At 45.3% G+C, this 26,518-nt stretch overlaps 12 protein-coding genes and 1 non-coding gene across 13 annotated transcripts in view.

Moving 5' to 3' along the window:
• The window catches only part of rps3 (ribosomal protein S3), a 1,701-nt gene extending 295 nt beyond the window's left edge, over positions 1-1,406 (minus strand). Inside the window, exon 1 of the mRNA in view lies at positions 1-1,406. This exon is cut by the window's left edge and continues 295 nt beyond it. Coding sequence (YP_010185132.1) covers positions 1-1,406 — 1,406 coding nt within the window.
• Positions 1,407-2,808: 1,402 nt separating this feature from the next.
• orf121b (hypothetical protein) lies at positions 2,809-3,174 on the minus strand. The gene has a single exon. It carries the CDS (start codon positions 3,172-3,174, stop codon positions 2,809-2,811), a length of 366 nt encoding a protein of 121 aa, YP_010185133.1.
• A 1,354-nt stretch (positions 3,175-4,528) lies between these two features.
• orf109b (hypothetical protein) lies at positions 4,529-4,858 on the minus strand. Its single transcript has one exon. It carries the CDS (start codon positions 4,856-4,858, stop codon positions 4,529-4,531), a length of 330 nt encoding a protein of 109 aa, YP_010185134.1.
• A 1,160-nt stretch (positions 4,859-6,018) lies between these two features.
• rpl5 (ribosomal protein L5) lies at positions 6,019-6,573 on the minus strand. The gene has a single exon. It carries the CDS (start codon positions 6,571-6,573, stop codon positions 6,019-6,021), a length of 555 nt encoding a protein of 184 aa, YP_010185135.1.
• Positions 6,574-6,613: 40 nt separating this feature from the next.
• ccmC (cytochrome c biogenesis C) lies at positions 6,614-7,363 on the minus strand. The gene has a single exon. The coding sequence runs from the start codon at positions 7,361-7,363 to the stop codon at positions 6,614-6,616; it is 750 nt and encodes a 249-aa protein (YP_010185136.1).
• A 3,046-nt stretch (positions 7,364-10,409) lies between these two features.
• On the plus strand, positions 10,410-10,925 carry rpl10 (ribosomal protein L10). Its single transcript has one exon. The coding sequence runs from the start codon at positions 10,410-10,412 to the stop codon at positions 10,923-10,925; it is 516 nt and encodes a 171-aa protein (YP_010185137.1).
• Positions 10,926-11,511: 586 nt separating this feature from the next.
• On the plus strand, positions 11,512-14,645 carry cox2 (cytochrome oxidase subunit 2). Its single transcript has 3 exons — positions 11,512-11,898; positions 13,173-13,481; positions 14,562-14,645. Exons 1-3 carry the CDS (start codon positions 11,512-11,514, stop codon positions 14,643-14,645), a joined length of 780 nt encoding a protein of 259 aa, YP_010185138.1.
• Positions 11,972-12,514, minus strand: orf180a (hypothetical protein). Its single transcript has one exon. It carries the CDS (start codon positions 12,512-12,514, stop codon positions 11,972-11,974), a length of 543 nt encoding a protein of 180 aa, YP_010185139.1.
• A 1,472-nt stretch (positions 14,646-16,117) lies between the features above and the next one.
• Positions 16,118-16,642, minus strand: orf174a (hypothetical protein). The gene has a single exon. It carries the CDS (start codon positions 16,640-16,642, stop codon positions 16,118-16,120), a length of 525 nt encoding a protein of 174 aa, YP_010185140.1.
• nad1 (NADH dehydrogenase subunit 1) lies at positions 16,507-16,893 on the plus strand (one part of a trans-spliced gene, as the record gives it). Coding sequence (YP_010185141.1) covers positions 16,507-16,893 — 387 coding nt within the window.
• A 5,399-nt stretch (positions 16,894-22,292) lies between these two features.
• tRNA-Trp lies at positions 22,293-22,366 on the minus strand. Its single transcript has one exon. It is a non-coding gene; the product is annotated as a tRNA-Trp (tRNA).
• Positions 22,367-23,211: 845 nt separating this feature from the next.
• Positions 23,212-23,784, minus strand: nad9 (NADH dehydrogenase subunit 9). The gene has a single exon. It carries the CDS (start codon positions 23,782-23,784, stop codon positions 23,212-23,214), a length of 573 nt encoding a protein of 190 aa, YP_010185142.1.
• Positions 23,785-25,304: 1,520 nt separating this feature from the next.
• On the minus strand, positions 25,305-25,613 carry orf102a (hypothetical protein). Its single transcript has one exon. The coding sequence runs from the start codon at positions 25,611-25,613 to the stop codon at positions 25,305-25,307; it is 309 nt and encodes a 102-aa protein (YP_010185143.1).
• Positions 25,614-26,518: the final 905 nt, after the last annotated feature.

Below are 26,518 nucleotides of genomic sequence, written 5' to 3' on the forward strand. Positions count from 1 at the left end.
TTTCTCGGTTGAAAAGAGATGTCTTGAGCAATCGGAGAAGCACTTTGATAAACAGATTTTATCTTGACTGACTCAATTAAGGTATTAGTATTTGTTCTATTAAACAACAAAGATCGCATTTTTTTAACTTCGTTCAAATAAGAGTTGTACCCGTATGGAATTATTCTGTTTCTCAGTATGATCTCTAGCATCATCTCTATTCCCTTTATCAATTCTCCTATCCCGCCTAGGCCTATGAATTTATCTATCAATTCCATTACCTTATCCTTACCCATGAGGTTCCAACATTTTTTCCTTAATTTACCTAGGAGTGGTTCCCGGGCATCCTCAAAAAAAAGGTTCTTATACACCCCAACCCCATCCCTTGGAAAGAAAAAGGTAGCACCGAAGAAAGGAAAGAGCGAGATGGTGGTTTTTGTTGTTCCCGCGAAGCGAAGATCATTCGCCAAGCGAATTAAGCGGGTCAACCTCTTTTTGGCTTCGGCCAAAGACTTTTTCTCACCGGTCGAGCTTTCTACAAAAAAAGCGATGCGAGAACGTATTCTCTTATCTAAGCTTCTTCCCTGTGCATTAGCCCCCCCCATCGCAGATGGTTCAGCCACGCCCGATGCCAAAAAATGATTGAGAACTACGACGGGGTCGAAATGCATTTTGTTCTTTGTATTCAATAAGTAGTATTGCATGACCGACAAATTCAAGGAAGGGCGCACTGCGGGGAGGGTCCTTTTAAGTAGATGACTCGTCGGGCTGTCGGAGCGGAACTTCTTTTGGAAAAATAACTTTAAGAACTTCGTTTTTCTGAAAGAGTCGTCATTTTTGATCAGGAACGCTATGTCATTTACAACCCCAGCGTATTTCGGATGCTTGAAGGCCCCGCTGACCCGAAGTGATTTAGAAAGAAGAATCTTTATCGATGGTGATCGGTCATGGTATCCATAGCGTTGCTTCTTTTTCGGCCAAATCCGGATTTCATTTTGCTTCTCCCGGTCGTCGAGCCCGATCGACTCGACTCTTTTCCCTGTCTCCCGGCCTCTCACTTCGTTTCGTTCTTTTTCTGTATCGTCGCTTGAATGAAGACACCCGACCGGCCCGACTTTCCCAAATGCCCACCACCGGCCCTTCTTCTTTTTCTTTCCGGGTCTGGATTTTTCGCGTCGTTTCAGTCGTCGTGGTCGACGGGGAAGAAATAAATGAATGAATGTTCTTTTGGGAAAATGTAGAATAAGACACCTACCGAGACGAAAGCCAAGGGTGAGTCTCGTAGGTGGACGTATCGAACCGAAATAAGACCTCATATTAACATCTTGATACACTGATTTACCATAATAATAAATAGAGTCAATGCTGACTCCGCCGTGGGAAGAGCCGCTTCTTTCTTGCTTGATAGGGGGGCTTCCATTCACCAACGCAGACTAAAAGTGCTCTCCGAACCGTGCTGGATAGTCACCCATCACACGGCTCTCAAACCCAACCTGTGGTGTATCCCGGGAGACAAAGTAAAAGCGTTTGATCCCTTGCCCCATACTTTGATGAGATACTCCTCCCCGCTGATCAAGCAGCGACGCTGCTCGTGGATAAGCCTAGCTTTAAGCTGCTATCGTTTGGTTCGGATAAGTCAAGTCCCTTCGGTCGGTTCGCTCAGGTGGTCTTTCCTTATCTTCCCTAACGTTCAGATTCTGGTTTGAGAAAGGAGCACCGGCCGAGCGCCCTGAATGAATAAAAAATTGACAGCAGAGGGAATCAATGATTCTTATTCGACTGAGTTGAAGCTAGCAAGACGTCGATTACACACACACCGGGGAGGTTGGTAAGAACTGAGGGACAATGCCCCCCTAACCTAAGTGGGCCTACCGGCGAAGCAGCTGGTACTTGATCGGGCGGGGGCGGTTTGGTTTCGTGCAACGCCCTCGCAGCAGGAAGAGGAAGTTTTTGAAAGGAAACGGCCTTTGTATAGGGTTCCAAACCTGCCTGATGAAAAAGCCCTTTCTATCTTATTAGTCAAGCCTAAACGTCCTTATTGAAAACGGCCTAGCTAACGAGCAATCTTTCTAAAGTGCTAACGCGCCTTATATTAGAATCTTAGTAAAGCAACCTTTCGCCTGAACAGGCCTACTTACTAATTAATAAAGCGGCAACAAGCACCCTCCCTTCTTGCTTTAGTTTGATTGCAGCTAGCGCGATTGACTAATAGAATAGAAAGTCAAGGCTCTTCTCCTGTTTTACGAATCTACAACTCTCTTTACTGAGAGAGACTCCACCCATATCCCTACTAGTGGTTATTCTTTTTTTTTTTCCATTCTATCTATCATTTGTTTGACAGCTTAAACTAGGCCCCACTTTAGATAGGGTTTCGGTCTTAATCAAGATAGGTCAAGGGCGCGCCGGAACGGTCGGTAGCTGCTTAGTCTCATCCGAGAGTCTAATCTCCTTGTACTGCTTTTTCAAAGAAAAAAAAGAAATCAATAAAGAAGGGGGTTGATTTAGGCTCCTTCCCTTCCACTGCATAGCTGCGCTAGCAGGTACTACGAGCCCTCTGTCCCACGCATCTAACCAGCTCGCGCGGTTCACCGGTTTCACCGAAAACTCTCATTTGTTGAAGCGGAGCATAGTGCGCTTTAGGTGCCGAGCGAGAAACGTCTCCTTCTTTCGTTTCGGTTTATTCCTTGATCTGAAACTTAGCACTTGTTTTCTTATTGATTCCAGGGGCGGCGGCGTTCTTGAATGAAGTCTATCCGAACCCAATTAGCACTTACTTCTCAGATCAGGCTAGGCCTCTCCAGCTGAGCTGGGCGCCGGGCCCTGGATGCGCTAGCGATTGGCACATAGGGGATTGCCCCGGTTTCTCGGCCTGGTATCCTGCACCTCGCGTTCATGATATCTACATTCAACTGTGCCCCGGAGACAGGGTCGAAGCACGCCCCCGCCCAGTGTGCTTCTTTCACGACATGCTCTGGTCCCGGGTGTCTTCCAGTGGTCTTCTAGCGTTAGAAGAAGTCGTGTCCGTCCCGGACATCTGCAACGTCCCCCCACGCCTTTCTTTTTTTCTTTTTGACAAACGGAAGGAAAAGACTGACCTATTTGGTGACTTTCGCGGTCGCCCTCACTGAACCGACTTGAATCTGAACTACGATTTTTCTCAAGTCTTACCGAAATCGGATTTCCTTTTCGTGCCATATGTGCTTATACTTTACTTTCTTTTCCCCTTTTTGATTCCCGGTCCAATATTTGTTCTCGAAGGCCGTAGTACTATGGTAACCAAGATCCAGAATATTCCGATAAATAGAAATCATAATAATCAGAATAACATTACTTTTTACGAATGGCATAATTGTCCTATTTTTTCCTCGATCTTCAAAGAAAACTGACTCCTCCTACTCCTTCTTCTCCTTTAGGATCGTCGTTGGTCCTTCTTTCACTAATGATCTCACCATTTTTAGTCGTTCGCGCGAGGGACTATCCTTTCTATCGCTTGCCCTTGCTTTTCGCTCATGGTCTTCCTACTCCGATCTCGCTTCGGAGGAAGCATGGTGTTAAACGAGGTCAGTGAAGCATACCTTCCATCCAGTGCTATGGTTTGCACGGAGATGTTGAGTAAGACCATCTTCCCTCTGCACAGAAGGGTTTAAAGCGAAAAGTGTCTTTTCGGTAGAAGGCCCAATTTAAAAAGACGCTGTTTTCCCTTATCCGAACGGGTCTTGCAAGAAAAGAGGATTTCATATTGAGCTCCAAATATACGCTATTGGGATGGGATGGCTCCTACTAGCCTTCCCCCCCTAAGAACCGCACGTGCGAGTTCCCCCGCATACGGCTCAAGTGGCGAAGGCCCTTTCCTTCGCGCTTGGTAAGCGCTTCGCTGTAGCCAAGCTTACTGCTAGCCTATCGGCTAAAGCCAAGCCTCGACCGCGACTGCTCGTCGCTTCTGGCCGCCTTATTCCGTCACCCGAGATCCAAGTCAGCACCGGCAAAGATCTCTTGCTTCCTCGCGGCCGGGCCGGCTTGGAAGCAAGCTACCCGTTGCCTATCTCACCCCCTTTCCCCTTTTCATAACATAATAAGGTAAGCTTCCAAAGCTCCTTCCTTCAGCTGGGTGAGCCTTCGCTTTTTGGACTGTCTTCTGCCCAATGCGGTACCCCCGTTTTTTGGTTCCCATTGGGTTTACCTTGTTCACAGGTCGACCCCATGGCAGCAAGAAAAGGCGATCTTGTGCTATACTCCGGTGATCTCTTTCCTACCGAGGCACGCAAACTCCCATCGTGTCCCAGATCACATTCCGTGAATCGAAAGGAGAAGCCTACTCATCCATCAGCTCCTCTCGTAGATCGGCGCGGTTTTACGAAGCGTCTAAGCACAGTTCACTCGCGTTGATCAGGTTGCCGCCACTCCTTAAGGTTACCTGTTGTATCATACACTTCTTGCATTCTTTCCCACGCTTCATACCCCCCCCTCTTTTAAGATAAGGTAAAGGGCCAGGCATGGTGGGGTAGGAGCATCCAGTCGGCAAATCTTTTTTTGGCTTGACCAAGAAGTCTTATGTCCTACGAGTCGCACGGCGTTTTAACCGAAAGAACTTCTTGCGCAATTCATGCCTTTCTGCTTTTATGACCAGAAATTGTTTCTTTATTTCCATTTCAAATTGTTCTCTGGACTTTTTATCAATATGAGGTGATCGTAACACAGTATATAAGACTCGCGATTCAGGCAATCCAATCTTCCGTGTGTAAGGCGGAAGCCCCCAAAAAGGGTTTTCAAAAAATGGGTGATCAAAAGATCGAATCACTATGCGTATCTTGGTGGTCGTTACTTTTGGTGGTCTTTCTTTTTGGCTGACCCCTCTTCCTGTTTTATTGATCAGAAGCATCTAGCAGCGCCACGCCGGCTTAGAATTGGATTAATGAAATTCTAAGGGCTAAGGCTCCCATCCCCCTCCCTTCCACCGATTTACTGATCTTTTGATCAGACGCCAGACCTTGCTATCGGGATAAAAGGCCCCAGGCCGTCTTTCAAGCGAGCGAGAAATGGTAATTGGTTCTTCTCCGCCTTCTCCTCAACCTCTCGCACCACAAAATCCGCGGCGCATTCGATGTCATCGCACCCTTCGGCTTACCCCGAGCGATCTCTTGTCCAAACAGATTTGTCCATCAGTAATGGGGCTTTCGTGCTTTAGCACTTGGATTTAACCTTTCATAAATCCCCATCAAGTAGTTCTTGATAAAATCCGTGATCGTCTCATTATTCGAAATATAGCTGCCCCCCCTGTCCCTCTTTATTTTGTTCAACCCCGCCGCCTTTTCCGCCTTTTGATTTTAAAGAATTCTCTTGTCTTATTTATTTCCGAGATGCATTCTTCTTTTTTCGGATGATTCCCGCCCTCTACAATCTCTTTTATTTGAGGGAGGATCTCGGCGCCTTCCTATTTGAGGCCGCCGAAGCATCTTTCTCTGCCTTTTTCCGCTCAAGAATGGCTTTTCTGCGATCAGGCTCTTTTTCGTAATAGACGTCTTCAGCCGGTTGAGGGGGGGAGCCTCAGGCGGGGGGCCGTTGAGATCCGGAATAGACGAGCCGACACCGCCTCCGACGGGGAGACGAAATCCTTCCATGGCCGAAATAAAAAAATAGATAAAGTACACAAATGGACCAAAGAAATAGACTCCCCAAGTCAAGGCCCAGCCCAAAAGCAAACAAGAGAGGAAAAAAACAGGTTTGTTTTGGGCTACCGAGACGCTTTCTTTATGCCCATCAAAGCACCTCGAGATGCTAATCCGCGAAAAACGATACGAGAAATTCGGAAGAACTCATATACGGAACGAAGGCGGCCCGTGAAAATACATCGGTTTCTTACTCGTGCAAAGGAACTCTTTCTTGGCAACTTGGACAACTTATAACGATGTTTGTCCCGCATCTCACTATAAAGATCGGGATCTTTACAAAAAAAAGGCTTTATAAAGCTTTCGTCTCAATTCATATTTAGCCGCGAGCAATCCCCGTTTGTGATCTCGTATATTTCGCTTCTCCGACATCTTACTTACTTTCCCCCTCCTCTTTTTGCAATAAGCCGCTCCACAGTGGTAAAGTCTCATCTTGTGTGTTGGCCGAAGTGACAATAGTCGCGTTGAACCCTCGAATATGTTCGAAGATCTCGAAATGCTCTCCCAGTTCCGGGGATAATTCGCAAAACTCCGTTTCCATCGAGAATTGAATGGAGTTTTCCCGTATTTCGACCGGAGAATCTAACAGAGACATTACTGTGGAGATTCTGAACAAAAAATGAGACATTCCATGCCCTCGGAGAGCGCTTTGTCGTGCTAGGTCACTGACAGACCCCTTATTTGACCCCAAGAATGGATTGGATCGAAACGACTTTCCTGTCGAAGCCCTTTTTTTCTGTATTAATTTTTGACCGCGCGGAATCTCCATAGCCAATTTTCCATTTTTTATTATGAAATCAGAAGGTGCCGCCTTTGGTACTACTCTTATTTTACACGATCCGGGAACTTCCATAACGTTGGCGTGATTCGGTTTGAGCAGCAGATCCTGATGTGATACATCTTCGTAATGAAAATGGAGTGGAAACATGAGTTAGCTTTTCAAATATCTATAGAAGGAGCGCTGTGAGCTATCTGCCCCAAAGAGATTCAGCGAGTGAACTAGGTTTTGGTATTCCTTCTCGAGCTTCTATTTCTTCCGTTAAAGAAGATTCGAGAAAAGATGGAATAGGAAGACGTGTTTCCAGAACGAACAAGATACGAGTTGAGAAGGGGGAGTTAGCAAAGTTAGACAAGATTGGAATGGGCATAGGAACATGTATTGATGTACCAGATCGGCTAATGCTCCCAGGTTGATGCGATGTATTCCACCAGTTGACCGAAGACTTGATTATTGGTATATCGATCGGTCCAACACGGATTGAAATAGGAGCCGGTTCGACAGAAAGCTTTTGAAAACGCAGTGCACCCAGGTAAATAAGGAACGAGATGAATACAGAGGTTAAACGAGCATCCCACACCCGAAAGGTGCCCCACATAGGTCTTCCCCGAAACCCCCCAGTAACTAAGGTAAACAACGTAGAAAAAGCACCCATTTCTGTACCGGTTCCGGAAGAGCGAAGAAAAAGGGGATGTTTTGTTAATAGGAACAAGAAAGTGTTTATAGCCGTAGCGATATAAACAATAATACTCATCCGAGCCGCAGGAACATGTACATACGGAATACGAGAATTTCCACCTTGTTGAAGATCTAGTGGTGCTACCCGAAGACTTAAATGAATAGCCATCGCTGTTAAGAACAACCGAGATCCAATGAGAATTTGCGCGTAGCTTCTGGTCTTTGACATCAAAAAAGAAGGTTGTAATAACGAAACGGACATGTGAGAATTTGGTCCTAGCTAGTGGAACAAGAAAGACATGGATCTATATTCAATACACAATCAAAGGATTTCCCCCAAAAAAAATAGAATAATTCCCCTTGCTTTGTTTTCGCTCCGCTCGTGCGTGGCACTCCTTGCTCGCGGGGCGGCATACCTAAAAAAGAAAGGTTTTTGAATTGCTTCTATTTTCGGTCAGGGGTTAGCGTTCGACCTTCTCTCCTACGCCATTCTCACGAATCCCCCCTATCTACTAAAATACGGGCCTTTTCCTTTTGTCCATGAATGATAAATCATAGATTGGGTACTATCATATAGCTTTGTATCGGCTAAGTTCACGAGTTGGAGATAAGCGGACTCGAACCGCTGACATCCGCCGCAGGGTAAACCACCGCCTCTCAGGTCCCCCGACTGATTCTACCATAGAGGCCAACGATAGACAATAACTCCCCCCCGAACACAGCTTACAACTTTCATCGTACTGTGCTCTCCAAAGAGCAACTCTTCTCAAAATCTCACTCAAAAGGTGCTAAGATCCATTCCCGAGAGAATCAATTCAATTCCTATGGTCGCCATGGATGAAACGATTCTTATATCGAATACCCTCAGACGCAACGCACATCTATCTAACAAAGCAAGCACTTTCCTCGGTAAGGCCCGGGTATGCCTCCTACCTTCCTTCTGCAGGAAGAGCTTCCGAAACTACCTAACAACATTGCATTCTATACACTCTTTCTTCTATCGTTCATTCGCGGATACAAGCTAACGCTTTTGGGCTAACGCTTGTCTCCCGCATTCACTAACTACCATAACTAGTTGAGATAGATCGTTCGTATCCCATTTATAGGTATACTCACTTGCCTAGAGCTTTCATTGAAAGGTAAAGGAGCAGTATCAAAGAAACCAGCTCTATATCATAAGCCAAAGAGGGGAGATGAGATATTGAGTAGGCAGTAGATATGGCTTTGGGTCTCCCATATGCTTAAAAAGTAGTGTATGGGGGGGAAAGCTCGACTCTTACAGAGGGAAGTCCTTGGCTGGACAGACTGAGATTGAGAGACAGACCAGGCCAGGCTACTTTCTATTCTATAAAGAAGAGACCTTCTTTATTTCCGGCCCACAGGATAGAAAAGTAGATCGTTCAACTCTAGCTTCTGTTTTCATTTTCAGGTCCCACATTGAATCTAAAATAGATCTTTGCTACATGCTGCTTAAGACATTTAATTCGAAGAAAGAGAGAGTGAGCAGCTGACTTGCAACCCCTAGGTCATAAGAATCTACCGATTAATACTTTTGGTCGAGTTTTTTTCGCTCCTAGCCGCTTTAACAACAGCTGCTCTAGCTCTTTAACTCCTTAGTTACAAGAGAGGGCTATCTACTACAATGGGACATAGCTTCTCCTGTCTCCTTGAAACCGCAGGAACAAGAAATAGCTCCTTAACTTCTTAGCTACAAGAAACTACAACAGCTACAAACAACAGGTTACGAAGTAACTTGAGCTTCTTAGCTCCTTAACTACAATAGCAAGTAAACTTCCTCCTCTCTTTAGAAAGCCCACAGGGTCTTTAGCTCCTTAACTGCAAGAGCTCCGAGCTGCAATAGCGACTTTCGAGATCTCGGTTCAGATCTGTTTGAAAAGTAGCAAGACGAAAACTGCTACCTTTTCCTCTCTGTTTAGGAAGGGATTCACTAGTAACCGAGCAAATACGAGATCTTTTAAACACGGGGACATAAGATCGATATTTCCATATCCCTTTTCAGACACATCAACGAGAGAAAGCACTAGTAGAATCGGCATCTTCCTTGCTAAGGAGGTTGGATTCAACTTTATGTAATGTACGCGGTTGTCATCGCCCAAAGAAGTCAATAACAAGCCATTGTTTGACCAATCGCGTATTCTCAACCAAGAAGAATAAGACAGGAATGTGCTGTAGAACGGGTTCTCTCTCTAAACTCCTTTCCACAACAGTAGCTGAAAACGAGGTCTACTCTGTTAAGGAGGCTACTTGAGCAACTTTAGCTACAGGAACACAAGCTACGAGCTCATTAGCTCCCTTGGCTGCATTTGCTACTTTCGCTTCTTATTTACCAGGAAGGCCATAAACTACAATCGGCAAGGATGAGCTTTCTCCTCCTGTCTTGTCCGTAAAGCCTGTTACTAAAACGGGACGCCGTTACCTTTCTCCGGCTGCAGGAACACCGGCGCATTAGCTACAAATAGGAACAGCTACAGATGAATGCCCAGAATCTGCTGCTTGAGAACCGGAAGTGACATAGAAGAAGAGTCTCAGTTTGTGGGAAAGAGCTGGTGCCTTTAATATGCCTTGCTAGGTACTATCCTTAAAGTAAAGGAGGAACCGTCCAAAGAGGGTCATGCCATCCCATCTCGTGAGGGGATCTTTTTTCTTTCCTCTTTCGGATAGGTCTAAGGGGGGAGGAAAGGACAATTGCTATTTCATCCGGTGCTTTCTTTATCTTTGCAAGAAGGTTTGATGGAGGAATGCCGGGAATGAGAGATGGGGTACTGGGACTGGAGCTAGTGGTTAACTATTCATATTCATCTTCCTCTCCCTTGACGGGAGTGAGTGCAAAGAGAAGGAGGCGGAGTAGGAATAGGAATTCGGAATATACTTTTTGAAAGAACGACGTAACCGGCAGCTATTGAATAAGCCTTCCCTTCTTCCTTGACTGGTGATGTGGAATAACCGGTGTGCAGATGAATTAATTACCGAAAAACTTTCAATCTCATAAGAGAATAAAGAAAGTAGCCTAGCAGCCCCGATACGCCGAAACCTCTTATTCCGGCTAACTTACTGCCGGAGTCATAAATTGCATAAGAGAAGAGACGCCGTATTTTTTATTAAAAAAGAGCTCTTCCGAATGATAAAGAAAAAGGGTGCTTAGGTTCGTTGGAAAACCCAACGTTTGTACATCCTTCTCCCATGCTTTCCGTTGGTCAAAAACCAATAAAAGTTCTCTAGACTTCTTCACTACTCGTACAGGAAGGACTCTCTTTCTGTCTGGAGGGAATACTTTGTTCGAAAGAAAGATGCCTCAACTGGATAAATTTACTTATTTCACACAATTCTTCTGGCAGAGGGAAAGCCTGTTACGAGTAAGTGGAGAGGAAAGATCTCCAGAGATTCTTATCTCATTCCATTCCAGCGGCTCAACCAGTAACCAATGGCGAAAACTCAAAAATCCATGGTTTCCCGGTAGAACCCTATTTCGCCCAAGTTGTTTCGGAACCGGAAAAAAGAAGCGGTTTTTCGCACAGCTTGCTCATAGTGCAGGTCCCACTTGTATATCGTATTTGGCCGAAGAAGCATCGGACAGGTTGGAGTTCTTACCTTCTTGGGACTCCATGGACCAAGATCTGCTTTTATTATATGGGCAATACCGATCTACTTTCACTTTAGTAGATCATATGGATGTAGAAAAAACTTCTCATTTTGATGAATTGGAAACATCTCTTTTCAATTTCTATTTACCTAGTTCATATCTTTGTTTCGTGTGTTCCCGGGAGGAATTAAATCTCTTAAATCTCGGGATACCACCTAAATAACTGCGGCCAGAGAGTAAAGTAAAATAGGTCGGAGTCTGAGGTCGGGTCGGACGACATACATCTTGGTTGGTTCCACAGCATGCTCCTCGCTGCCCTATGGAGTAATACGGGGGGCAAGACTCTCTTAGAGGTATTAACAACATCTCTATCTCTATATGGTGACTATCACCTAACGTCTTTCGCTCAACAGCTCATCACTGTTACCGCGAGAGATGACTTGGTCGAAACCCAAGTGCCTTCCTATGGGAGAACAAGTTATCTTCCATGCGGGCGAGGCTTAGTCAAGCACAAGTTTGGGTATTTGCCACATGCTCACTCCTTACCACTAATGGTATCATTGCCAGGCGTGGGAGATCGCATTTAGGGTTGTGTTGCTTTTGAGTGATAGATCTGGTCCCATCTAGTCTAGAATAAATATCATATAGAGAAGAGATAGACAAAGAAGTCTGTCAAAAGGGGCCGATGGATCGCCCTTAATGCCCAACAAGTCCCATGCCTTTCTTGGCCCAACCGGCTGGCGATTTCCGACAAGTCTTTATGCATTTTTAGAGCAAGAAGCAGAACTATAGAGATAAAAGTGTTTCAAATGTCGTTCACAGGTATTTTCCATTTTGTTACAAATTCTCCTTGTGATGCAGCGGAACCATGGCAATTAGGATCTCAAGACGCAGCAACACCTATGATGCAAGGAATAATAGACTTACATCACGATATCTTTTTCTTCCTCATTCTGATTTTGGTTTTCGTATCACGGATCTTAGTTCGCGCTTTATGGCATTTCCACTATAAAAAAAATCCAATCCCGCAAAGGATTGTTCATGGAACTACTATCGAGATTCTTCGGACCATATTTCCTAGTATCATCCCGATGTTCATTGCTATACCATCATTTGCTCTGTTATACTCAATGGACGAGGTAGTAGTAGATCCAGCCATGACTATCAAAGCTATTGGACATCAATGGTATCGGAGTGCGCCTCTTCACGAGGGTGATTTAAGTGCAACGAAATGCCTTAAAGTTGAATATGGTTCGCGAAGCATCTGGCTTACCGGTAATCTCCCATTCCCGCCGTCGAGAGACTTTCATAACTATAGCATGCCAGAAACGGGGAGTTGAGGTGGTTAGGCCTATACCCCGAAATGCTCCCAGCATAGGAGCCTATGGTTCCATTCTTGTTGTTGCTGGAGGTACACATCCCCCTTCTCGGTGTGGAGCGATATACGAGAAATAGATGCTCAGCCTGCAATGTCCGATAACGGCGCTGAAGTAGTGAATCTATCGGCACCATAGCAGTGGCATACAACTTTGGACCTAACGGCCGGCCCAGTAACCTTTCGGAATGGGGGATCCCCGTTGGCAACAACCACGGTAGTAGTTGCGGAACTACTGGGCCGGGAGAGGACAACCTCTTGTTCCTGCTCCTCTTTCTTCGCTTCGGGGGCGGAGGTCCTACGGTAGGTAACAGCAGGCACAAGCAACTTGGACCGAAGGGGACCAGCGCTTCTACTCCTCGGTAGAGGAGCCGTTCGCAGCGAGAAGCAAGGGATGTCGTGAACTGTGGGAGGTCACAGAGAATTGACCTATTCATAGAGTGATCCTATGATCGATACAGGATATAGACGATCTCTTTCTTTATTCTATTCTTTTTCTGAAAAAAAAAAGAAGGGTAACTCAACTTCTCAGCTAGAGTTGGGGGCGGGACCCGTTGGCATAATGCACGCTGGAACGTGGGAATTCGAGGTCTCATGAACTACTACTAAAAACCAACTTTTTTTTTTTAATTTGTGGACAAACGATATCCGGTCAGGCCTATGGTAAGGAAATGAGTGAGGAATCACTCTGGATCTTCTTTATTGGGGCCTACAACTTCGCCGAGCCCGACTAGCATCCCTTTCCACTGCGCATTTATCGAACAAAGAAGACGACTATAGGATCGAATTCGCTTTCTCCGTGGTGAACTGGTCGTCCCATACCTTCTGCCTGTCTCATATGTGTGGAACCAGGTCTTTTTCGGTTCCAGCCTCCCCCTCGAATACATAGGGTAGGTAGGGCTGGGTGATAAACGGTTCCCTGTTGCCAATACAAATTCCCCGGCCTTCGATTCCCCTTACTCATAAAGGGTCTTACGGTCGGGAGAACTACCTAACTAAAGATAAATAGTGTTCTTTCTAAGAGTAGGCGTGGAGAGCTTTTTGCGGGGAAACTTGCAAGTACAGTTTGGAGGGAGGCGGGCGTCGACCCAACCTTATGAGTATTCGGACTATAACAGTTCCGATGAACAGTCACTCACTTTTGACAGTTATACGATTCCAGAAGATGATCCAGAATTGGGGCAATCACGTTTATTAGAAGTGGACAATAGAGTGGTTGTACCAGCCAAAACTCATCTACGTATTATTGTAACACCTGCTGATGTACCTCATAGTTGGGCTGTACCTTCCTCAGGTGTAAAATGTGATGCTGTACCTGGGCGTTTAAATCAGATCTCTATTTCGGTACAACGAGAAGGAGTTTACTATGGTCAGTGCAGTGAGATTTGTGGAACTAATCATGCCTTTACGCGTGCGCCCGGAAAGATAGGCCGACTGCTGAGCCCACTCTGGCTCAGCCGCACCACCCAGGGTGCGAGCCGCCCGAGAAGCAAGCTATTACAGCGAGCGGCTGGAGCAGTATGGAGCCGAGGAGCAAAGCAGTAGATAAGATAGAAGAAGGGGCCAGGCTCCCGGTGGAGCAGAGGATACGGTTAGGATAACGAACTTGAAACGCGGAGCCCGAGCGGCCGGCGAGCGAGTGGTTAGTGGCCAATAGCGCCCTAGTTGATGGCATTCCTCTCTGCGGCTGGCACTCGAGGAACCACGGGGCACTCCATACAGAGCAAACAAGTCTTAGGGATGAGACGCCCGCGCAAGGACCTCAATTCTCATTAGGAGGTCGAACCGAGGACCTATGGAAGTCGGGGCTACCCCGTCCCTATGGGCAACGCAACAGTGTCCTGAGGGGGGAGTTTAGAGGCCTTATAGTAGCACGGACTTTTTTGCTTTCTAGGTCATGCGAAGGGGGCCAGTCCAAGATCGTACTGTTCCTCTACAAAGACAACAGACGCTCTCAACGGCTAGGCGCCGCTCTCTTTCTGAGTTCTTCCAGCTTCTTCATGATTTCGTGCCGCGGTGAACAAAAAAAAGAGGGCCATCTCAGCGGAAAGAGAAGGACCTGCAACGGCAGAGACTACTGACCCTCTTCTTGTTCCTAGCCGCCTGTTACGAGTCCGGGAAGCCTCCTCAATATGAGGCTCAAAATAGAGAAGGGCGGGCAGGGCTTTTTTTTAAGCTTGCTGCTCGTTTTCTCGCTTCCGAGAGGCGAAGGGGCCTGACTTACGGTTTCCAAGCCTGGCGCGAAGGGGTTGGATTTCACCTATGATCAGATCAGTGGTAAACCATAGTTTCCTTTTTTCGTGGTGTTGTTGACGTTGTTGAAAGCGAATTTTTAAGTAGGCCTCGCTTTTCAGAGCTGCTCCCAGCTCACACTATGGTGGAGGAGGTGCCGTGAAGATCTAGGAGTGTGAGCAGTACGAGCTGAAAGGCTCCCATACTGTTTGGAGGGCAGGGGGCATAGATGCCAAACAAACCTGACCCCTATCTATCGTCGTAGAAGCTGTTTCTAGGAAAGATTATGGTTCTCGGGTATCCAATCAATTAATCCCACAAACCGGGGAAGCTTAAGCGGAAATGAAAGAGTAGGGTGAGGGAAAAGGGGGAAGCAACTAAATGGAAGGCTTCGCCCGCTCGCTCGAACGCTCGTTTAGTAGACAGCGAGTGGAGTGCATAAGCCCCTTTAGAAATAGGGGCGAGTACTACACGAGCTCGTAAGTAAAAGTACGGAACGGGCCTTGTCTACGAAGCGGAGCGGCCTCGTCTTGCTTGCTTCTGGCGAAGCTTCTAGCACTAGAGAATAGGCATTCTAGTATGGCAGGAATACTACCTTTTCGACCACTACATAGAAGCGATAGCGAAGCCGTATAAAGGCGAGCAGCCCCTATAGCAACAGCAAACGGCCTACTTATAGCCTTTTTCCCTTTATTCGGGGACTTCAACGGGCCTTACAAGCTGGCAATTCTTCACGTTTTCCTCAGACAGTGAGAATGAATTACTTGATTGACATAGATATTTATTTGAACAAAGGAACTTAAACCGGTACCAGAAACCAAACAAGAGATGGAATTCCAGATTGAACAGATGACCGGCCTACAATAAGACGAGAATCTAATTACTAATTAAATTCTCTAAGACGAGCTAAAGGGGTGTCTCTAAAAGCAGCCAAGGCCAAGAGCAAGCAGGAGGAGTAGTCCTATCTGCCTAGAAGGATTCGATAAAGAGAATGTGGGTGGGCGGGAGATTCATAGACACAGAAAGAGAAGACCAAAAGGGGCAGAAGGCACTCAGTTGTTTATGTGAAATCAAGGAGCAACAGGTTACACTTTTACACTTTACCGAAGAGAGCTCGAAGCAATAAGATGAAAGATGAGATGAGATGCTAGCCTTAGCGCGGAAGATCAATCATTGAGCCTTAGGCCACTACCGAGCAGCAATGGAGGATCATAACCACTTGAGAAATGATCCATACTTGAAAAGGCGGAGACAATACCTCTTGTTTGTTGCGACAAATCGAGTTTCAAAAGCCCATTTATTTTCAGGCACACCAGAGACATCGGACCCACGAAAGTCCCCCCCTTTTTACTAATATACACGGGCTTCTGAGATGATTCTTTAATAAACCAAAACCTGCAACAGAGTCCTTCATTTCTACCACTTACAAGTTGAGAGATGTTAAATTCCCAATGGCAGAAGAAGGGTGCAAGCTGGAAGGGCTTGGACAAGATATTCTTCACTCGGACAGGAGATGCAGCGCGCTTAGCGTCGGAAAGATCCCCCTACATGGGTGTGCTATCAAACTAGGAGAAGAACAGAACTAAACGGATCAATTCCTTTGACCGGTCGTTTCGAGTTTCCAGTTCTTCTGGATTGCTAACGTGATTCGATGACGCCGACGGAAGGAACCGCGGGAAATTCATCCAACTTCGATCTCCTAAAGGCAAGTGCGTAGGCTATAGAATCCCTCCTTCGGCTCTAAACAGCTACTGTGCTTATTTAGTCTATCAACTACTCAGCCAGCTACTGACCCAATTGGGAGCTTTTCAGTCAAGGGCGTCGATCCGCTTTGTGAGGCGGACAGCAGACAAGCTGGGCCTGAGGAATGCCTCCCCGCGAAAGAGGATTCTAATCCTCAAAGAAATAGAAAAGCTAACTCCCAACCCCCGCAAGCGTATGGCCAATTCTGCGCAGAATGCGGCGGTCCTATTAATCAATAAGGTTGCGACATGGAAGCAAACCAGGAGAGGGCCGGGGGGAAAGATATATGAGAAGGGGGGCGGGCTAAGATTCAATTCGAAGTAACGTAACAGGATTCGATGTTGCACCATCTTCAACTCTTCTCGGGATCCGGAGTTTTTCGAGAAAAGGTCCCATCCTTCAATATCATGATTGGGTCGACCAGGCCAGATCATGAGTGAATAGAAAATAGAAAATGTACATAGCTGTTCCAGCTGAAATACTTGGAATAATTCTACCACTTCTACTAGGAGTCGCCTTTTTAGTGCTAGCTGAACGTAAAGTAATGGCTTTTGTGCAACGTCGAAAGGGTCCTGATGTAGTGGGATCATTTGGATTGTTACAACCTCTAGCAGATGGTTTGAAATTGATTCTAAAAGAACCTATTTCACCAAGTAGTGCTAATTTCTCCCTTTTTAGAATGGCTCCAGTGGCTACATTTATGTTAAGTCTGGTCGCTCGGGCCGTTGTACCTTTTGATTATGGTATGGTATTGTCAGATCCGAACATAGGGCTACTTTATTTGTTTGCCATATCTTCGCTAGGTGTTTATGGAATTATTATAGCAGGTCGGTCTAGTAATTAGGGGGCGGCCGTTCGGTCGCCTATGATACTAGGACCAATAGGTCAAAAATGGGTTTGTGCCGCAGGTGTTGAACGATCTACTCTACACAGGTGTGGGCTTACAGGGCTAGGGCTCATAAACCCTTTCTTTCATTCATCAATAGGGCTCTGGTCGGTCGCTTTTCTGGGCCGGGATCGATAAGTGGAAGTCATAAAAAAGAGATCTTTCTCTTCGCACCTCAGATCAAGAGGAAGGGTAGCTTGTCAAGCTGGCCTATATAATAATAATAATAGAATAGAAATATATAAATACAAAGATTCGCTGTCTTTTAACCGGCTGTTCTTCTTTGTCAACGCTACTAAGGACCTATAGGTTCGCCTGCTTTACTTAGGAAAGATAACGAGAACGGGTTATTCAAAAAGGAAAAGGCGCTACTTAGCCCTACATTAGTATAAGTAAGCGGCTGAGTTAGCCTACCCTACTTAATGTATTGTATAGTAGGCGAGCGAGTTAGCGAAGACGCTTAGGCTAATAGAAAAGAGAGCGTCGGCGCGTAGCCTTCATTCTACTACGCTACGAAAAGGTTACGAAGTCACTTAGCTCGACGTTAGGAGAGTCAAGGGGGAACCCCATACCTACATAGAAGAACCGTTGTTCGCTGACTTTCGAAGGTCTAACCTTTTGCTCCTCTACTGAAAAGGGGCAAAGCCGCTTTGCACCACTGATAGACTACTTAAGATTCAATTCAAAAGGCCCTACTTAGTTTCGCAAGCCTTTGTCATTGTCAGTCAACTAAGTAGGGCCCGCGGCGCCCCCTGCGAATCCGTAAATCTGAGGAGCATGCCGCAACAAAAGGATGGTCCCCTATGCATTTCATTCTTTCCGGAAGGGAAAAAAGTACCCCCATCATAGTGAACCTCTCCTTGTGATCGGGATGAGGTAGATGCCTCCCAGCCAGGGGGCGGATCGAATCGGAGTTTCCTTAGGTAGCCACCGACCTACAGTTATCCTTAAACTTCCGTGCTTGGTGGAGAAGAAGCGAACAGAGGTACGCTCGCTTGCTGTCTTGTTCTCTGTCGCGAGCTGGGATCGCTTGCCAGCTAGGTCAGATTGGAGCAACATTGTATGAGAACATATTACCCATATTCGGGGACAAGGGGCGGAACGACCTCTCGATCTACTTACTGCAGCCCAGGAAGAAAAACGTCGTCTAGGCGTTCCCTGTTGCTCCGATCTCCCCTACGCCTAGGACGTTGTCTGGGCCCAAGAGCCATAGTGAGTTGCTGTTTCCATTTTTTTCGTTGTTGATACCGGCAAGACCCAGCCAGATGATGTCTGCTGGTTGGTAGTGAGAGGACTCTTAGTACCTGCATACCCAAAAGGGGGCGCTGGTTCAAAAACAATCCTTTTTTTCTTGCTCTCCCTTAGCAGCGGGAAAGGAGTCTATCTATCTGCCTAGCTTTGGTAGATTTCCCCCAACGCAATCCACAGAAATTCCACGAATCCATTGGTGGATAAGTCCGACGACTCAGCAGCAGTGCGGAATTTAGTTTATCGTCTGGTGGATCTGATCCATAGTTAGGGGGCAATACATACCAAAAGGTTCGAAAAAGGAACGCGCATAAGAGTATATAACCAACCCACCCTTCTGTATAACCTATTCACATTAGTGAAGCGGCTGGATGCATAAGGGAAGCGCACGTTTGTGAGACCTTAGTCGGGATGCATAGGGGAGTTCACCTACGAGCACGGAAGGGCGTGGTACCGCTGCCCCTCTCTAAGTAAAGGTCAGATTCTTAGCCCACTCTCCTCTAAAATACAATAGGGACAGCCGTTTCCGGCTGCTCGTTTCGTATCTTGAAGGAAGTAGCCCTAGCCTCTGTCCAGAATCTTCTCCGGAGTCCAAAACATCAGACCGTCCTAATTCGTTCTTCCGAGAGAGGTTCTGAAAGAATGATTCCCCCGCATGGTTTAAACAAAAGAAGGGAAAACAGCAAGCTGAACCACACAAAGACCGCCGGCAATGGCACCTTACAGGATGGCTGTTTTGTGTAGGCGTGACAGAATTGACCGACCAAGCAACAGAACGTTGTACGCTAGTGGGTGGGCACGGTTTAAGGTAGAAAGCTGAACATATCCTTAATGGATTAGCGGGGGGCGCTGGGACTCGTTCGAGGTCCACCGCAAAAAAATATAGGTGAAATTGATAGCCATGCTTGAAGCTCTACTTTGGCCCACTAGTCCTATCCTAACGCAGCCAAGGCAAGTAAATGATTGATAGCCGAATCGGTGGATTGCTTGGCCCCTGCTTCTTCTCTGTTTTCTGCGCGCTAGGCTTTTTTTTCTCCCGATTTTGGTTAAAGAGGAACTAAAAGTTAAAACATCGCTTTTAAACTACTAGCCGAAGCTATCAGACTTTCGACCGCATGCGCAGCAAATCGAGGGGATGAATTCATATTCCACACGATAGGTTTTCCCCGCCCATTCCGTGGCCAGTTCCCCTTCTCTTCCAACCGTAACGTAGATTTGTCTGGCTTCGTTTGTTGTCCCCTTTTGGAGAACAACTGGAGGAGTCTCGCTATTGTAAAGGGAGGCGGCTTTGGCTGAGAGCGGGAAGGTAAGCGTTAGCCTGACAAACAGTAAAGTACAATATGGATGGCTTAACACATTCAATTCTAAGGTCGTTTTCTTTGGTTTGTTGTAATATTCTTCATAAAAAGAAGAAGATTATTATGGTAAAACGGGGCCCCAGAAGGAGGCCCGGCAGTCTGTCTTGTCTTATCAACCAGATATCTTCTCGCTGAAAGTTCCATTTTAAAAAAGAGGTTTTCAAGCAGAATCGTTTCGGTGCTACTTTTAGGGGGGATCGCCTTGTCAGAACCAGCACCCTTTTGATGTCAAAGACTAATGATCCCGGGCCTAATGATCACCCCGATGCACGCCGAAGAAGGGGGTCTCCTACTTCTTTTCCCCCGGGGCGTCATGGCTTCTGAGGTAAAATTCCTTATTCAGAAGAATCACGAGTCCTTCTGTTCCCGAATTCTTTCCAAACTCTTCGATGTAGCCACAGTTGGACTCACAGTCCGAAACTCACATAGTAGCTGCCGCCGCTATTAGAAGCATTGGCTATCATCTTGGAAAGCTTAAAGGTAAAAAGAAAAGGGGAAGCAAGTACCTTTGAAGTGTCGTCCGGCTGATCTTGGAAGGAAGGGTCTATCTGGTATGAGCTCTATGTTATAGCTTTCCCCGCTCACAAGAAGGTATTATCTGTTCTCATTAATGCTTTGTAGCACAGTCACGAGTTGGGATCGAACCAACACTTTCCAACCAATTGCTTGCTTGGATTTCATCCTTCTGATCGTTCCTGGGAAAAGACTTCTGGTTATGATTCTCTCTCTATGTTAACGAATGCTAAACCATTTTATATCCCTCTGCCCTAGTGTGGTCAGTATAGTTTGCATTGCTATAGGGCCATGATTCACATCTCTCAATCAAATGTAAAAATGCCTCTTTCGGCATCACAGCCTATTCTTTCTTCTTTCTTTCTTCCTAATGCCAAGCTTCGTCGTTCAAGCTAGTCGAAGTAGAGCTTATGCCAAGGATGACTTTCCCAACACTAGAAGTCCTACTCATGCTTGAAAGGGATATCGCTAAAAGTGGGCCAACTAGCAATCCTGTTACAGGCGGCGGTGTATGTATTTCCAATGTATTTCCACTTATTCGAGGGAAAACTCTGGTTTAAGGGTTAAGTTGTTTCGTCTTCCATTTAGAATGATGAATCTGAACCTCCGCTATGTGATTTGTACTCCTTTTTTATTTATATTTTTCTTTGCATTTAGCTTTCCTTCCTTATCAGAGAGGGGCCCCGAGCTTATTTATTGAATTCAAAACGCTCAAAGAAAACTGGTGAAAGAAGCCCACTAACCCACTCTTCTTTCCCCCAGTCCATGGTGGGTAAAGATTCTTTTCTCGCGAGTGGAACGGGAACGGCCGACATCTCACTCTAATGTCCTAGGATGTACCAGAGAGGGTGAACCAAGCCAAGCCCCTTTAAGTTTTTGTTATCCCCTCCGTCAATAGATCCGCAGAGATCAGCGAGTGGGGACTTTCTTGAATAAGGGGCTGGTAGAAAGACTTGGCCAGAACTACTTTTCCCAGTTCTAACTAATCTAAGGGGCATTCCCCTAGTAGCATTGGCTATCTATATTGTTTGTTTTTCCTGCTATTGGAGCATCATCACTGGGGCGTTCGCTAAGGTCTCCTTTATTTTCGCAAAGGCCTGTCGATGGGCCTCTTCCTATTTGTTTTGTCACCTTTTTCTTTAGCAATTCCATAAGAGGGGCCGAGAAGGCTGCTAACCCCGGTAAGAACCTTATCAAATAGGAAAAATGACTTAAAACTCTTTCGCTGAGGTTGGCTCTGGCCTTAGCTTAGCTGCAAATCTTTTTTCTCATGCTCGCTACTTCGATTTGTGCGAGCCGGGCAAAGTAAATTTACACTATTTATGATATGAGGCGGCTGTTCACGAAGTCACTCACGGCAGAACCACTTATTGGACAAGCTTTTTAGTTAAAGGCTGATCGCCGCTCTGCCACTGGACTTTGTGTCTTCCTTTTAGCTCTTCGTTCATCCGGGTAGCTCATCCCTTTTTTAACGAATCGCTTCTTCCCCTCTCTTTCTTTCCATTCCAGTAGTTTTATGCAGTCTGGTCTGTCCATCTCCCAGCATCCAGAAATCATGTTCCTACAAGCCCATTTGGCTGCAACATGTGCTTAACATACATAGTTCCTATTCAATTTTTTACAGACTTGGAGATCAAGAAGGGAAAGCAAAAATAAAGAAAAGGATAATGAAAGCGCCGAGACATCTATAGGATAGAAATTTCCTGCGCAGTCCGTGCTAGTAGTGATATCCTAATTCGGTGACCTCTCCCACCCATCAAGGTAGAAGATAAGAAAGGGAAACTATTGCCAAGAGAGGCCTGGGACCGCTGCTCTGCCCCATCACCTACAAAAGGATCATGGAGCGCTGCGCTTCTCGGGGTCATCTGAGTTAGAGCAACCCCACTGCCGGGGCGATCCAGTCACCCGGAATTTGCACTATTGTTACTTACGATGTTTCTTCGCAATTCCTGACTAGTCGTAGTTTTCTTTTTTATCCTTTCAAACAAATTGAAATGATTGAAGTTTTTATATTTTATTTGGAATCGTGTTAGGTCTAATTCCTATTCCTTTTTGGATTATTCGTAACTGCATATTTACAATACAGACGCGGCGATCAGTTGGACCTTTGATTAATTAACATCTCTTTTTTTTTATTGACTTCCTCCTTTCTTGAACCCGCAGGAAGTAAAATGAAGGTTGCTGTTCAAGTTAGTGAAGTTCTTTCATTGTAATTAGACCTAACAAGAACGGAATCACGCTCTGTAGGATTTGAACCTACGACATCAGGTTTTGGAGACCCACGCTCTACCGAACTGAACTAAGAGCGCTTTCTTATCACAGTAGATACGACTGTAAAGAAAAGGATTCTTTTTGAACCCCCAATACATCTTGCATGCATATAGTCTCATAAAATGAAAAAGATTCTGTATGCCCAATTTGAATCGATCTCAATGGATCTTGCCATTTATTTCTTCTTTTGGAATTTGGTCTTTTTTTTAATCTCAAAATCATCATCCGCCGCTCCTACCAATGCTTACTTATGAGCAAAAAGGGTCATAAAGAATTAGCCCTTTGAATAAGCGAGGCTTTCCCGATAGAAAGATTTGCATGCGACAGAGATCCCAATTCCGTGTATCCGGTTAAGCAAGCCCTGCCGCCTGCTTCCATCCAGACAAAAAACGTGAGCGCCTAGCGCGAAAGGTTGCTTTACTAAGATTCTAATATAAGGCGCGTTAGCACTTTAGAAAGATTGCTCGTTAGCTAGGCCGTTTTCAATTTTTCAATAAGGGGCGGAGCTTGAAGAAGCGAGCCTAGAGTAGCAGCCTATTAAGTTAAGTTTCATTCAGGCCCCTTTGAGATTCTATTAGTCAAGCGCTAGCGCCCCTATAGAGTCAGGATATTCTGCTATCAATGAAACCGAAATCAAAAAAACAAGTGCGTTTCGTATAGATCGAAACTTGTAGCTTGATTCTTTACTCATTCCATACTGGGAGGAATTGCAGGAAATCGTTCGAGAACACTTTCTTCCTATTTTTTTATCAATGATATCCGACGATCAAGACAATTCCCGTTAAACTCTTTCATTTCATAGAAGTTCATTCTTATTCTTACGAAGCCAAATAGCATTTCCTATTAATTTGTCCCCTGGACTTGGACCTATTCTGATTCTTTATTATCCGTCGCTACGCTGTTCCCAAGGACTCGCAGAATCGAAATAGCGAAATTCTTGGGTCATCTCAATGGGTTCAGAAACCACACGTTTCTCTGGATCATCATAGCGTACTTCCACATATCCACTCAGAGGAAGGTCTTTTCGTAATGGATGACCCTCGAAACCATAATCTGTTGATATACGGCGTAGATCCGGATGATTGATGGAAGAAACACCAAACATATCCCAAACTTCTCGCTCCCACCGGCCGGCTGATGAAAATAGACTGACTACCGGAGATATTCGTGTTACTTCGTCTGCACTGGTTTGTACACGAATGCGTGAGTTATACCGAGTACTCAGTAAATTATAGACCACTTCAAATCTGCGTTTTCGAGAGGGATGATCAACTCCGCAAATATCGATCAAAACTTGAACCCTTGTATAGGTATGCAATTTAAGAAAGCACAACAACGGAAATGGGTAGTCCGTATTGGTATCAGATCTATTCCCATGTTCCGATCTTTCCATTTTTTTTACCCATTTCTTGGGTAAAGTCTCCCAACTATATTTGAAAATGAATTGGTTATCCATAAAGAAAGCTTTCTTGTAGTTCCGCTTCTTGCTCTAAAAATGCATAAAGACTTGTCGGAAATCGCCAGCCGGTTGGGCCAAGAAAGGCATGGGAGTTGTTGGGCGTAAGATTCTTTTTATTCTCTTACGCAATTATACAAGGAGCTTCTTCTTCGCAGCAATCACACCCGGTAAGACGAATCTATTTTTTTATTTACGAAATTCTAAGTGAGGTCATAATAGTCCTTCAACAACCATTGATGAAACCATGTGCTATGGCTCGAATCCGCCGTAGTCAAATCCTATTTCCGATAGGGACAGTTGACAACTGAATCCGCCTTTTACCAAAATTAGGGAAGGCCAGGCCGGCCAATGAGTCTTGTTTCGCGAACAATTTCTTCATCTTCCCAGATCGGAGCATATAAAGCGTGCCAAGCATGCGTGCCGACTTTCTGTCCTAGTGATAGCTGTTCTTCCTGTCTTAGTTAGAGGATAATAAGTAAGGAAGTCTGCAAAGACTGACAGAGATAGATTAACTGGATGAAGTTTGAAAGAGCAGTCTTTACTCCCACCAATAGTTCAGTCGGGAGATAGCGGCCTAAGGTGTGGCTCGGGATTGACCTAAAATGCACTATTGGGCTAACACTCTTCGTGAAGCTTTAAAATGATAGCATAAAGTTAAAGACATCATAGAAGCAAAATAGAATTTAAAAAATATAGAATTTAAAAAATAAAAGGCTAGTCCCTGAGAGATTATGACAATGCGGATAGTGCCCGCTCTGAGTAAGACTATGAAATACCATTCTTCGCTTCCTTGGCACCGGCCGGAACATAATGATCTTCCAATATAACATAGACTTATTCGCCTGCTTTGTTTCAAAAGAAAGAACCGCTACCTTACTACTTTTTTTGCTTGGTTCATTAAATAGAGGTGAACCTGGTTCTACCCTTTCGTTTAGGACAAGATCATCTTCTTACAAGACAAGAAGCCATCTATCTTTCCTGAACAGGCTACCTACTTCCATACACATAGTAGGAGTGGATGAAGCCATCGCTATTAACTGCCCATTTGACCTCCCCTCCTTGCGGTTAAGGTAACGACTTCGGGGATGGCGGAAAGCTGCTAGGACTGCTTTGTCTTAGAGCATTCAAGTTGAGAGAGAGAAGTTTCGATCAAGGGCAAGGTGGATGGGACTAAGCCCTCGACGATTGAGAGATCTGTCCGGATTTTACCTTACTTAAAGGAGCTAACAAGGATCTTTAGAGTGAGTCTACCTTTGTAGTGAGCGAGTCATGGGTATGGCTCGTGAACGGGCTAAGAACGAGGAGTTAAAACTAGGCAAAGTCCGTACCCGGAATAAGTAATCAACAGCTATATACACTATACCTTCTATATATATAGAGGTTAAATGGTAAAGGAAGTATGCCAGTCGGCGAAAACATTAAGAGATAATGGCGCTTCCAACATTTAGATGCCGGAAGACCTTGACGTGAGTAGACCTTATAAGATCCGCCGCGTAACCTGTACAAACACAGCAAATTTACTCGCAGTTCCGAAAACAGGAAAGTGGAAACTCCAGAAGAGAGAGTACGGAGAACCCGAAGGGACACAGGACTAAAGTAAAGTGTAACCTTATAGAATAGACCATAAATCTTTTAGCAAATTCTAGAGCACTCACGTTAGAGATGAGGGACTTTTCTTTTGATATGGTCACCTTACATCCCTCCATAACCTCAAGATATGACTTCGCGACTACTGGATCCGCGATGACAATGTAATCGCCCAGTAGAGCATAATCAAAGAACTTCACCCCAGGGCGTACCCTCCATGCTGCATACCACACCCGCATATGATGCGTGAGTGTGAACACAGGCCATGAACTGTAAAACCCTAGAGGTTGCCCCTTTGTTTTCCTATAGGTTCTTTTTTTTTAATCGGGGTCCCCCCATGAAAGAGTGAGGCCAAAACGAACAGGCTAGAAAGAAAGAAAGAAGCCTGTTCAAAGTCGGAATAGGGGTAGTTCTCCTGTTGACTCAGTATTATATATATCTAATAGGAATTTCCGTTTCCCTAAATTGGATTTATCAATTCACATTGATAGGGGCGCAACATCTTAATGTTGAGAATAGGAAAAAATAGAATTTATGCGCCTTTTCCATAATATAAAGCGAGGGAGCACTCTATGGATTTAGGATTTTACAACGGTGGAGAAGTTCTAGAATACTCCACGTTGGCCCAACAACCTAATATAGTATAGAAACAACACACTCTATGTAAATACTGGAAAACTACTCCTTCCAGACCATAGAGATGGGCCGGCTATTACTCTATAAGGGGGACCCCTGGTTATATAATATTTTAAAAGAGGCTTTCCTCACCTGCTAGACAAGATGCAACCACAAGAGAGAGAAAGTAGAGCTTATGCCTAGGATGAGCTTATTTACAGTAATTTTTTCTGGTTAAAGAATTTGCTCTGGGCCAATTAGGAGATTCTCTAGAAGAAATACGGGGTTCTGCTTCTGGCGGCAACATGCTATTGGGTGGTGATCCCGCTTATGGGGTCAAATCGAGCAAGCGTAGTAGCGTTCAGTGCTCTACGATCAGAGTTCTATTCTACGGCTAATTGTGCTTACTTGAAATCTTACGTATCGGATATCTTGTTATCTAAAAACTTCTCGTTACTGCGCTTTAACGACACCGGCAGTTTTAAAACCCTCACCAGAGGCCTCGTTCTGTAATTGCTAGTTGCTGTAG

This window comes from Apium graveolens, mitochondrion (genome assembly GCF_009905375.1).
Source record: "Apium graveolens strain L.+W99A mitochondrion, complete genome".
Lineage (NCBI taxonomy): Eukaryota > Viridiplantae > Streptophyta > Magnoliopsida > Apiales > Apiaceae > Apium > Apium graveolens.